This window comes from Camelus dromedarius, chromosome 5 (assembly GCF_036321535.1).
Source record: "Camelus dromedarius isolate mCamDro1 chromosome 5, mCamDro1.pat, whole genome shotgun sequence".
NCBI classification, from domain to species: Eukaryota; Metazoa; Chordata; class Mammalia; order Artiodactyla; family Camelidae; genus Camelus; species Camelus dromedarius.
In genome coordinates, this window is record NC_087440.1 from 40,274,106 (window position 1) to 40,286,730 (window position 12,625).

Consider the following 12,625-nt stretch of genomic DNA (forward strand, 5'->3'; position numbering starts at 1 on the left):
ATACTGTTTGCAAAGTTCATCCACATTGTAGCATGTATCAGAATTCCATTCCTTTTTTACTGCTGAAAAACAACGTTACATGGATTTAACACAGAAGGAGTATATCATTTTGTTTGTCCGTTCATCAATTGACAGACACTTGGGTTTTTACCAGTTTTTGGCTATTAAGAATAATGCTGCTATGAACTTTTTCATGTGTACATTTCTGGGTAAACATAGATTCTTAATTCTCTTAGGTATACACCTAGGAGTGGAACTGCTGGTCATGTGGTAACACACAGTTTAAATTGTTTGATGAACTGCCAAACTTATCCAAAGCAGCCACACCATTTTATACATCCCTGCCAGCAACGTATGAGAATTGTAATTTCTCTGCACTCTCACCAACACATGTTTTATGACTAATGATGTTGAGCATCTTTTCGTGCACTTCCTGTGTATCTTCTTTGGAGAAATGCCCATTAAAATCCTTTATTCATTTTTTAATTGAGATGTCTTTTTATTATTCAGTTGTATGAGTTCTTTACATATTCTGGATATTAAACCATCAGATATGTGATTTGCAGTATTTTTTTCCCATTCTCTGGGTTGGTTTTTTTTTTTACTTTCTTGATAGTGTTCTTTAATCTTCATGAAGTCTAACTATTTTTCCTTTGTGCTTTAGGTGTCATATCTATGAACTTCCTTTAAGGCATCCAGATTCAATTCCTTAAAGTGTTACTGATGGCCCTGGAAAATACAGCTGTTGCAAGTTTGTGACCTATGATCTTAAGACTTAGGTATTTTTACATGCAAGTATAATCAAAAGTGTATTGACTAAATTTTTATAAGTAAAGTTTTTATAAAATAAATAAAACTTTAGTCAATACATTAAATTTGGAATACTGAGATTTTTGTTTAGAACTTCCTTTGCAGATTTTATTTTAAAATGATTATTTCTGCTAAATTTGAATATAATTTGCCATCTGCAATATGGAGAAATTCCATTTGTCTTCCAAGCTAATCTATATCTCCAATATTTGGAAATGCAATAAAATACTTAGGCAGTCACTAAATTATTTAAGTAACTAAAAACTATTTAACTAAACAACAGAGGATGCTGACATCCTCTCCCTACACCGTCTACCAAAACCTCCTGTCTCATCTCTGTTCCTCAGTAGGCTCCAAGGAGCTCTGTGAAACAGTGTACAACTGTGATGATGTTGGTGGAGGGGGAGATACTACTGGTAATGCTAAAAACTAGTTAAAAATAGCCTATTGAAAGTTTTCTGGGAAATTATAATTTATAACATCAATTACATGAGAAAATGAGTTCTAGACTCCCTAGGAGTACTTTTTTTTTTTTTTTTAACATAACACATGTATATCTGAGGACTGTCTATATGTAAACTTCACAGGCTTTTTGACACTATTATATACGTACAGAAAACTAGTTTTCTAAAAATTTTGAAAGCACTGCAGAGTTTAAGATGCTGATTTTTATTCTTTATATAAAGCCAGATGAGCACTGTAATTCAAACCATACCCAATAGATACATCTGCAACTGAACTTCTTTGCTCATCTTCCTTTAGTTTTTCTTGTTTCTCCTTCATTTTCTGTTCTTGCTCCTTAAGTTTTTCTTCCTTCCTTTTACGAATTCTGAAAGTTAAAATAAAGTATTATATAGTTCTGTCTCATACTTTTAAATTTTAGTATCTTGCTTTTAATCATCAAATTATAAAAAATGCTCCAAATGTTATCACAAAACCATAATGTAGTTGTAATCTATTCGTAATTTCTTAGTAAAGCCATCAAACAGCATGAGCCAATGCCACATTGTAGCCCAATATGAAATATGGTTTTACTTTTTTATTTTTAAAAATTTTTTACTAAAGTATAGTCAGTTACACTGTGCCAGTTTCTGGTGCACAGCACAATGTCCCAGTCATGCATATATATACATTCATTTTCATTAAAGGTTATTACAAGAGAAATATGGTTTTAGATGCAAAGAAATAAACAGCTTTTATCAGCACAACTGAGATAATTATCTCTCACCTAGCAGCTGCTTCTTCCCTCTCTTTTCGATGTTGTTCTGCTTTTAACTCCCGGAACTCCTGCTTTGCCTGTCGTAATATGTCAACATAATCTTCAATGAAATCCCTAGTAGAAACCAGGGTCAGCAGTTTCCCACAGAGAGCATGAAGTATCTTCATTTTTTCTCCTGTCAAAAATTGGTAAATAACTTATGGATTATCAAGGACAAGAAAATTTTAAATTTGTGGCTCAATGTGAAAATGCTTAACAAAAAATAGGGAAAAGTCTCTCACGATTAAACATGTTGATGGTATGTCATTGGAAAAAAGTAACTTTGAATCCAATTTAACAGTAATGTGATATACAAGGCATTTCAAATACTAATGACTATTTTATATACTAGTTAAACAAACATGAAAAATTTTCTAATTGCAAAGAATTATTTTTCAACTTTTAATCTTTAGGATTACGTATAAAGTTCATATCAAAACTAAGTTATTAACCACATGAATTAAAAAAAGAATGGCAATAGGCAAATTGCTACTCTGAAAAGACTACACAAAAGCACTACCATAAATTACAAAAACTATACGAACGTTAGATCGACTATAACTCAATAAAATTTTTTTAAAACTATATGAATGTTAGGAATTAAGATACTCTACTTTCATTGTATGTTCTCTTAAATAAGCATATTAAATTAAATTCCATAGATTTGTACATTATAATTTTTATTTAAAAAAGGAAGTGAAAAACAACTTCATCTTAATTTTATATACTGTTTCTCATATCTCACTTATTCAAGCAAATATGAGAATTCAGCAGCCTCAGCTATACTAATATGCTAAAGGTGAAAGCTCGCTAATTCTCATTTATGAAATTGAAAGCTCGCTAATAAAGGTGAAAGCTCGCTAATTCTCATTTATCTTACTTAACTTAGTAGATGTAGTAAACTAACCACAAACTTCTAAAATAATAAAAAATCCAAATGAAAAAGAAAGAAAACCATAAATAATTAAAGCTAATATGAGTAACAACAGTAGTTTCAATCTAGGTACTATCTGAATTCCAACAATTTTTTTAGAGACTGTTTTCTCTTTTAAAACTGAATATCATCTAAAACTTATCATCAGCTACTTAGTTTTCTTGGCATAAGAGGATAAGAGGGTAGGAAGTAAGCAGGTTACACAAGTTTCAACTTGCAAAGTTTACCTGGTGTCAAATCATACACTGAAGTGCTTGACAGTTTCTTTACTAGACCAGGATTACTCAAACGAAGCTCCATACAGGCATCATCTGTAGCATCAAATCCTCCTCGTTTCTGATATCTGTACTTCGCATTTGCTGATGTTACGTCAGCACCTGAAGCTAAGATGTGTAGTCTGAGGATTTCAGAAAGAGTGCAGCTATCAAGATCCAAGCTTTTCAAACTGCAACCTACAGTTGTTAAAAAGGAAATAGTCATTTAGAATATAAACAATAAATCCTCAGCAGTGTAAAATATACCTTTATAAAATTAAAAATAAAAAGCCAATCAAAAAAATAAAACCCACACATACCCTGGTGCAACTGCGGCCATGCAGCTGCCAAAGATGCAACTGCAGACAGTGCAGATTTTGTGGGGTCTGCATCTTCATCCAAAGCCTCTGTTAAATCTTTAAGGAAATAAATACTTTATTCTAGTGCAAATCAAAGCTTGAATATTTGGGAATAATGCCCTTTTAAAATGATGAAAGAAACAGCAAACAGCTTAAAATTCAGGAACCTCAAAAGAACCAACACTAGGTACAACAAGCATCATTCACATTCTGCCCAGTCTCCACCTAAAACTATGAATCCCAAGACATGTACTACACACTAAATTTTCCCTTACTTAACATAGAGAAGACAACTTTCAAGTTACCAACAAGACACACATACATTCCAAAAAAATGGTAAAATGCACTTCAGAATGAAAAACAAATCTCCTTGCTAAATACAAATTTAGAAAATTCTACTTTGAAAATCAGAATCTATTTGAAGATACCCAATCTTTCAAAAATAGTTGGGATTGAATCATAACAAAACAAAAGTTGTAATCATCACAAAACCGGCACAGAAAAAGAGCTAAAAGAACTTAAAGACAGCACTACTGTCACTTAACCATAGATCTATCGTCTTCATTTAAATTGCCTGCTTTCATTTTGAAAACTCTCTGATCCAAGAACCAGTAGGAAGATCTTCCTGTATTTTCTAAGTAAATTGTTTTAGCTTTGAAAATAGTGCTTAGCTTACAAATAGGACTAAAGAGAAAATCTACTGGCACAAATGTATTTTAAGAATTAGTGTATAATTAATTAAAGATTTAATGTACAATTATTCCTGACAAAGATAACAAAAAAATTAAATTGTCACCTATGAAAAAACTTTAAGCTTACAAAAGCTCTTCTTTTGTATCACAGTACAGTGGACACCACTTCAGATTAAGAGTCAGATAATGTACATTCTATTTCTAGCTCTGCCTGTCCCTAGTTCCTAGTTATGTAGCTTTTAGACAAGTCACTTAATCGGCTTCATTATTCTTAAAGGGGTAGTCTGGATCAGCAGTTTTCAAATTCTTCAAATATTTCTTGGAAGACTAATATAAACGAGATAAAAGATGCCCTTATTAACGTAGGGTATGGAGATGATAGTCCTGCCCATTCATCCTTCCAACTACCTTGCAGCAGAATGGAGGAATCCCTGTACAACCTGTACACTCCACAGATTAGAGCTGGAAAATCACTGGGCTAACCTGGTTCTGTGGTTCTTTAGCTTTCTACTGTATGATTCCCTCTCCAAAGTTCACAAGCTAAAAAAATGAACCTTAGAGAACAGAACCGCTGTCCTTTACACTAAAGGAAAAAGGCAGCCCTGGGATTATTACTGATTACAATCACTGACAATTTTATGGCATATAAAGCATAAGTAATACCACACAGGAGAAGTGACCTGAGTAAATGTTGCATGTATGCGGTAGTTATTCCTACCAGGCCATGAGTCTAGTCGAAATGACAGGTATTATATTCTTTCTCACCAGGGAAATATTACACCTAAAACTGTTTCAGTTTTCACTGTACATATAAAGCCTAACAAACTTAAAATTAATAGGCACTCTAAAATTAGTAACAGTCCTAGTTGCAGAGCTGTACAAGTGTCCTGGCTCTCTTCCTTTGCAGCAATCACCACATTCAACCCATTTTACACATAGTAAGTTATAGTTTCCTAGGACAAAGGCTATAAAGGCCTTAAGAAATGGACAACCAACAAAATGAGTTTACTTTTAGTTGTGTTAAACTTACATGTTAAAATATGTATTCTTAAACTCAATCATCTACCAAATGGCACACTCAAGAAACTGCAAATATAATTCGAGGATTTGCTGAGAGACAATCACTTTGGTACATCATATCAAGATGAACCATATATGTTATTACTACCTGAGACAGATACATTTATCATCATTGCTATCAAGAATTAGGTACACACAATTTCAATACTAAACAGCAACATCTCAGCAACTACATAAGATTATTCTACATAAGAAGGATGATCTTGTCCCCCTACTTCAAAGGGTGTTTAAGTTCATAATATAAGACTATAGAGAGGAATTGATATTTTTAATGTAAGAGTTAAAAAATTACTGGTCAAAATTTCCAAGTTTTGATATAAAAACAGAGATTAAAGGTCAAAGAAATCAGATGTTCTTGAAGACAGATAATTACTTCTTTGCCATGTTATAAAGCAATATTAATGTAGTTTAATGAGGCTCTATCTAGACCAGGGTGCCCGAATTTGTATACCATCACTTTCTTATTAGCCATAAGTCTTTGGGCAAGTTAATTCAACTCCTTAAGTCTAAGTTTCTTTATATGTTAAAGGCAGAAAAGAATTACATCTACCTCACAGGGTGGTATGAGGATTAAATGAAACAACAAATATATAGTGTCTTACTAGCTATGTGATCACTTACCATCTATGTGATCATCAGTAAATAACCTTACTGAACCTCAGTTTTCTCATCACTATGATAAATTCATGCTTTTGTCTTCTGCCCAATTTCCCCATTTCTAAAAATAGCAAGAACCACCTTATATAATAAAAGACCAGATAATGAGGAAGTAAAAGAATATTCAAAATCCCATTTGACTATTCAGTTGCTTTTAGGAAGACTATGGAAAAGCTTTTTGTTACTGAGATGGGAAAACATGAAAAATACCCGGGGGAACAGTCCAGGGCTCTTAATCAAATAGAAATAACCATTTACAACATGGCCAATAATAATAGGGAAGTGAGAGAAAGGTGAAAAATTCTAAGTCTTTTTCCCTTCCCTAACATTTAAATAGTTTCAAAATGAGCATTAAAACCTTTATTTAATGGCCAGCTTATTCAGAGGTAAACTTTATAGACAATCCTGTACAGGAGTAGAGCTATAAAAATTACAGATCAAACAAATCATGAGTAGAAAATATACTGGCAATACAAACGTCAACAGTTACATGTATTTCTCCTTTACACTAGCTGATTTTCCAACACAATTTCCTTTTGACCCCAATTTTTGTCATCAGGACTTCCAAAACTACAAAATTCACCTGCTTCCAATTCTGAATTAAAGCTTTATGTCTTGTATTAAGGTCAGAATTTGGTCAATAACCCTGTGATGTTACTGGTCATTAAGACAACCTAATGGCTAAAAGAATGAATATATCTACATTGTCTACCTTAGATAATCTATCTTTAGTGCTGGTACTTTTCATCTTAGAAAATCTTTAGATATTTTATGAATGGATTTACTCTCCTGTCTTCCCTTTAGTAGAGTCACATTTAATTAACTAAATTGTCTGAGATGACAATGAGGATCACACTGCTAAAATGGCCTTGATAAGGGACTCATGGTGATTAGCAGTCAAGCTAGAGAATATATTTTGCTTGAACTCAGGCTGTAAAATCAAAAAGCAACCAACACTGGATACATACTCATCATTATCCTATTGCTTCAGCAACCAGGCATAAAGGAAATTAGCTCAAATTATCTAAGGCCAACCATACTATCTGAATAGAGGAATGTCCCATTTTTTTGTACTAAGATCCTGCTATCAAGATGTCTCCAAATAGTTATTTCTTATTGTAAATTTTTATGCAATACACTAAAGTATTGTTTAATGGTCCTATCACATATGTAGCAAAATTCAGAGTATTATTCAGGAAGTCATATCCACCTCTTAATATAGATGCCTAACAATTTCTCTAACTGAGATAAATCCTAAATAAAACAGTGAACATACTCTGTATTAAAAATAAAAAAAGGTTTCCCCAAGCATTATTCCTACATTAATATGTACCACATTGACACTAGATACTTAACTGCATAGAATTTGAAGAGCAAAATTTCTAGTTCAAACTAATTAGTGAAAGTAAAAAATTAAATTAAACTTAACTCTGATCTAAAAACTATCAGATTTGAAATGAAAATAGTAGTAGTATTTTCAATTTAAAGTATTATTAACAACAATTAAAGTATTTCCTTAGATGCAGGCAAAAAAAAAAAGTCAGTGTTATTTAGTAGTTTCTTGAAGCTACAGATACTAGTCAGTGAAATCTGTAATGCTCCTAAATCACAGATGAAATCTAAAGGAATAAAAAGCAAGATAGAATAGGTGGGGTGAGGGGAGGAATTTTTAAGGTCATCAGAAACAGGATACATTAAAATAAAGTTTTTATAAAGCAACTGATAATGTGTTGTTAGTACATGACTCAAGAATCAAGTAACTTGAACAATCATACTGTATAACTGTAAAAGTCAAGTTAATTTTTTAAAAAACTTGAAAAATTAGTTTCACTACAAAGCTACTACCAGCAAGCAGTAACACTGAACTCTGACCTTTGGTGTCAGCATCAGTTATTTGCTCTTTGGCTACTTCCTCTTCTTCTTCAGCTATCGCCTGGAAGATGGCAGTCAGGAAGAAAAAAAGCAATTCACATAGTGGGCCTTCACTGTCATTTCCTACAAGAGCTTCCTCTAACACTTCTGTGAATAAAATGTTTAAAATGAATTTAAAGTTCTGGTCATGTAGCGAAAAAACAACTCCACTGGAATAATAAACATTTTAATCAACAACAGCCTGTTAACTATTTTCTTAAGTGCCCATTTATCAAAGTAGAGCCAAGCATTATTCAAGGTAAAATTAAAAAAGTATTTTATAATTATTACAATAAAAGACAATAAAAGCATAAGCCAAAATCACTGCATTCAAAGAAAGTCAAATGAGTCTTAGTAGATTAACATTTCATCTAGGTTTCAATTTGAGATGCAAATTAAGGCATATATTAAAAATTATAATTTACTCTAATTTGAATAACAATGCCAAGGATTTGTTATTGTTGTCCCTCTATTCTTATAAGCTATGTAGGACATTACTATTTATCAAACAGTGCACAGAAGAGGTAACTGTCACCATTAGATGTAATCCTCATATTGTATTCAAGTCATAAATGTTTCTCATTTAATTCATCTTAACCTAAAACTTCTTATCTAAACTAGCACTATTTAGGCCTTCCTGATCTGTAAGGCACAATGAATCATGCCTCACTCAGCTCATAAAAGGAAACGGAGGGAATCTGAAACCCCTCTTGAAGAATAAATTCATTAAAATAAGAGTGACATTATAATTCTGTCTTTGAGAGTCTTTATTTGGATATTAAGAAAATTATTTTACTATTTGTCAGCTAAAAAACCAAAATGGTATCTAAAGCCCTTTTTGTTCTAATTTAGCTCTTATAAATGATGTTTATACAAAGTAAAATTATGTAAGTGCAGAGGCAAAACAGAATCACAAATTAAAGTTATGGTGGGGGTGGTTATTGCTCAAGAGGTAGAGTGCATACTTAGCACGCATGAGGTCCTGGGTTCAATCCTCAGTACCTCCATTAAAAAAAAAAATCTAATTACCTTCCCCCCAAACAAATCAATAAATAAAAATTTAAAAAAAATTAAGGTGTGAATACCTTGTCTCCAAATATAGCTGATGTCAATTCCTTCCCTGCCTGCACTTAAATACCATGCCGCCCTCAGGAAGTAAGAGTCTATTCCTTCACCTCTTTGAATCCCAGCAGGCCTAACTAATGGAATATGGCAGAAAAAAGGCTTGGCTAGTTCCAGGCCTGGCGTTTAAGAAGACTGGCAGTTTCTGCTTCCTGCCTCTTGGAACTCTCAGCTGTGTATAAGGAGGGCAGGCCACTCTGATGGAGTGCGCTGCTGCTGCCGTGGGGAGGAGCACTGAGGCACCAGGCATATGTGTGTGAAGAAGCCACCTTGAATATCTGTCCAGGTACGCCTTCAGGTGACTCCAGTTACAGTCGCTATCTGACTGTAACCACATGAAAGACCCCAAGAAAAGACTAGACAGCTAGGTCCTGTGACTCCACAGAACTTCGGGAGAAAATAATTTGTTCCTTTAAGCTGCTAATTTTAGAGTGAACTGTAACACAGCAACAGCACTTGCCTAGGGTTACTCCCTCAGGAAATTCATCCTGAAGATCAAAAAGCTCCCCAAATGCGTTAAGGAACTCCAAAACCATCAGAGCATCACCAAAGATTTCAGGAGGTAGTCTAGTTTTCACTGGCGTTGGTTCTGGAAGTTCCTGCAAGATTAAACAATTGATATAAATATTTGAACTAAGTACAGAAAATTGTAAAAGACAGATATGATATACTCTTTACCTAGTAAGAATTATTTCATGTGGTTCTCAACTCTAGATGTTTATCACAATCACCTTTGGAACTTTTAAAATTATAGAGCCTGGCCTTATTCCCACTTCACTAAATCACAGTCTCTAGGATATTTTTCTTCACCAAACTAACAACATAGCTTTAGGCAGAAGTGTATTTCTGACTACATTTTCTAGTTAAGGGGAACTCCTAGATTCTAAGGTAAAGGCATTAGCTGCATCAATAAGGCCTTCAATGCAGTATTTTCCTTAGAATATGGAACAGAATTAATCCATCCTCTATTGATGTAGAAATGGTTCCTTTTAAACTGAGATGAATGAGTTTGGTTTGGATACTTTGGTAACTTCTGGAGATAGGCAGAATCTATCAACCAAAACTAAAACAAGCATGCCTGGCCCCAGAGGCTACTGGATTATCAAGGATAGCACAAACGACAAACTATTTCTACAGCATAAGAATCATTATCAAAGCTTGTTATAAAATACTAACAATGGAACTCTAAATACAAGCATTTGCTCAATTGGCTATTTCCTCTGGTTCCATAGGTGTGTGAAACATGCTTATACCTTAAGATCATCACATTCCATATCTTCTCTAGGTTTACTCCACTGTTTTAAGTATTCCATATATTTTTTCTTTTCTTCACGTAATTTCTCTCTTTCCTAAAACAAAAGGTTAATAAAAATTCTTATAAGAATTTGGAAGGCAGCATCAGCATCACCTCAGAACTAGGAAGAAATACAAATACTTGAGCTCTACCCTAGACCTACTGAATCAGGATCTCTGCGGTTAGGACCCAGCAACCGATGTTTTAATAAGCTCTTCTGGCGATTTTGATGCACATTAAAGTGTTAAAACCACTGATCAAAACAGTGCTTATCTGATAGAACTGAGATAAAAAAGTCTGACACATAGTAGCTCCTGCATAAATATTAATTCAATCTGACCCTGCAGCTCTCCTTTAAATCAATCAGATCCTAACTTAAGAAGTAAGAAATTATTAGAAGACCCAAAATAAAACCTCCCCTTGTATTTGTAATACATTTATTTTCAAGATTCATTTAAATCTGACTAAATAGCCTAGGGACACAAAGAGGGGACAATAGGTAAAAGTAATACTAGAATATAATTGGTGGACTTTTCTTTCTTTTAATCTGTTATTTCTCTTGCTCACTTGGTCTTTTAAAACCCTTACTTCCTGATTCTTGTATTTGAAACTGCAAGATAAATACTAACCTTAAAAAGTCTCTAATAAAGCAGACTGTAAATAAAATATCTTATTGTAATTATTTTCCAATACATATGTTAACACATGTAATAACATATATATTTAATATATGTTAATATTCTCTTTAAAATTTAGCAACACTGAAAGGAAACAGATGTACACTTACCAAATTTAACATAAAACCACCACATAGCAACAGAACTTACTAGCTGTGTTTTGAGTGGTCTGCTGAAATAAGTTCCCCCTCCCCCCAAATAATTCTTGTGGGATGTAAAAAGATGGGTATTTTCACTCATTGTTGCTAAGAGTATATATAAATACAACATGTTTGGCAAACAAATACCCATGTATGTGTATAGAAAGTTTTTAAAATGTTCCTACCTTTTGACCTGTTATTTTACTTCTACAGATTTACACAGAGACATAATCCAAAACCAGGAAATATTTTTATTTATAAATCTGAACAAAGTATTATCATTTATGAGCAAAAATTTGTAAACTGCTTACCCATCTCTTTAAGTATTATATGTAGTTACTAAAAATTTCACCTTACTTATTTAGTTTATTTAATAACATGAAGGAATGTTTATAATAATGTTAAATAAAAAAAATATATATATATACAAAACTATAAATGCTGGATCTTTTTCTTTAAGGCCCGTAATAAAGATTAGAAATAAATTAATCCAAGTGTTAACGCTATCTCTAAATGTTACCATTTAGATTAAAAGTAGTGTTTTTTGTTTTGTAGGTTTTCTTGAGTAAACATGTATTATACACTCCCCAACCCTACTGTAAGGACTTATTTGAAATAATTCAAGAAATACATGTAATTTAAATGAGCACAATGTGTGACATGATCACCTAAGGCCACTTGTGAATATCCAAGAAAACCAATGACAATGACAGACCTTAGAAGAAACCAGCTATAGAATTATCTGAGGAGCATCTTCCACTGAAGATTATAACCCAAGATTTGCTGAAATATCCTATTATCACAGATGATTTATTCTACACAGAGAATAAGAACACTGTAGCAATTCTTAATCATAATTTTATTGTATTTTTCTAATGATGTATTTCACTTTTGAAAGTTTTATGTATATTGTCTTTCCTAAATATGTAAGTCTAAATAATGAAGAAAATCAACTTCAGAATTGTACTTTAGAGAGGCTTTGAGGGGTAAAGGCATGCATATATGTTGAACCTTAAATCATTCATCAAATTTTCCAAAGCATCAGAGAGATAAACCAACACTGTTTATCAGTGCTCTATGCACAACTATAAATGTGAAAGAAAGTGGTAAAAGTATTTGAAAATTAACCGTAAATTTAAGTATGTGAAGCACTATTTACTATTTGTGGAGAGCATAACTAATATACTTGAATAAATACCTTCTCTCTTTCTATTTTAAGCCTCTCTTTTTCTTCTTTCTTCTTCAATCTCTCTTCTTCAACAATTTTCTTCAATTCCTCCTTCTTTTTCTCTTTATCTTCCTTTTCTTTTTTCTTTGCCTCTAGGGCATCTGCTTTTTCTCTTTTTAATTTAGCCTTTTCAAAAGCTGTGGAGAAGGTCAAACTTAGAACTGTACACAGACAGAAAATAACATATTTTGTAATGTAACAAAAGAATC

The 12,625-nt window shown here is 32.8% G+C and overlaps 1 protein-coding gene across 3 annotated transcripts in view; it reads right to left on the reverse strand.

The window, feature by feature from the left end:
• Positions 1-12,625, reverse strand: part of BAZ1A (bromodomain adjacent to zinc finger domain 1A) — a 76,903-nt gene that overhangs the window by 21,878 nt on the left and 42,400 nt on the right. Inside the window, exons 9-16 of one of the 3 annotated variants that reach the window (XM_031453570.2) lie at positions 12,387-12,553; positions 10,331-10,426; positions 9,538-9,676; positions 7,917-8,063; positions 3,577-3,672; positions 3,230-3,454; positions 2,039-2,204; positions 1,526-1,639 (exon numbers count right to left, since the gene is read on the reverse strand). In XM_031453570.2, the coding sequence (XP_031309430.1) occupies positions 1,526-1,639; positions 2,039-2,204; positions 3,230-3,454; positions 3,577-3,672; positions 7,917-8,063; positions 9,538-9,676; positions 10,331-10,426; positions 12,387-12,553 (1,150 nt within the window). Of the gene's footprint in view, positions 1-1,525; positions 1,640-2,038; positions 2,205-3,229; positions 3,455-3,576; positions 3,673-7,916; positions 8,064-9,537; positions 9,677-10,330; positions 10,427-12,386; positions 12,578-12,625 lie in introns of all 3 variants that reach the window. The other 2 variants (XM_031453569.2, XM_031453571.2) reach the window with 2 other exon arrangements.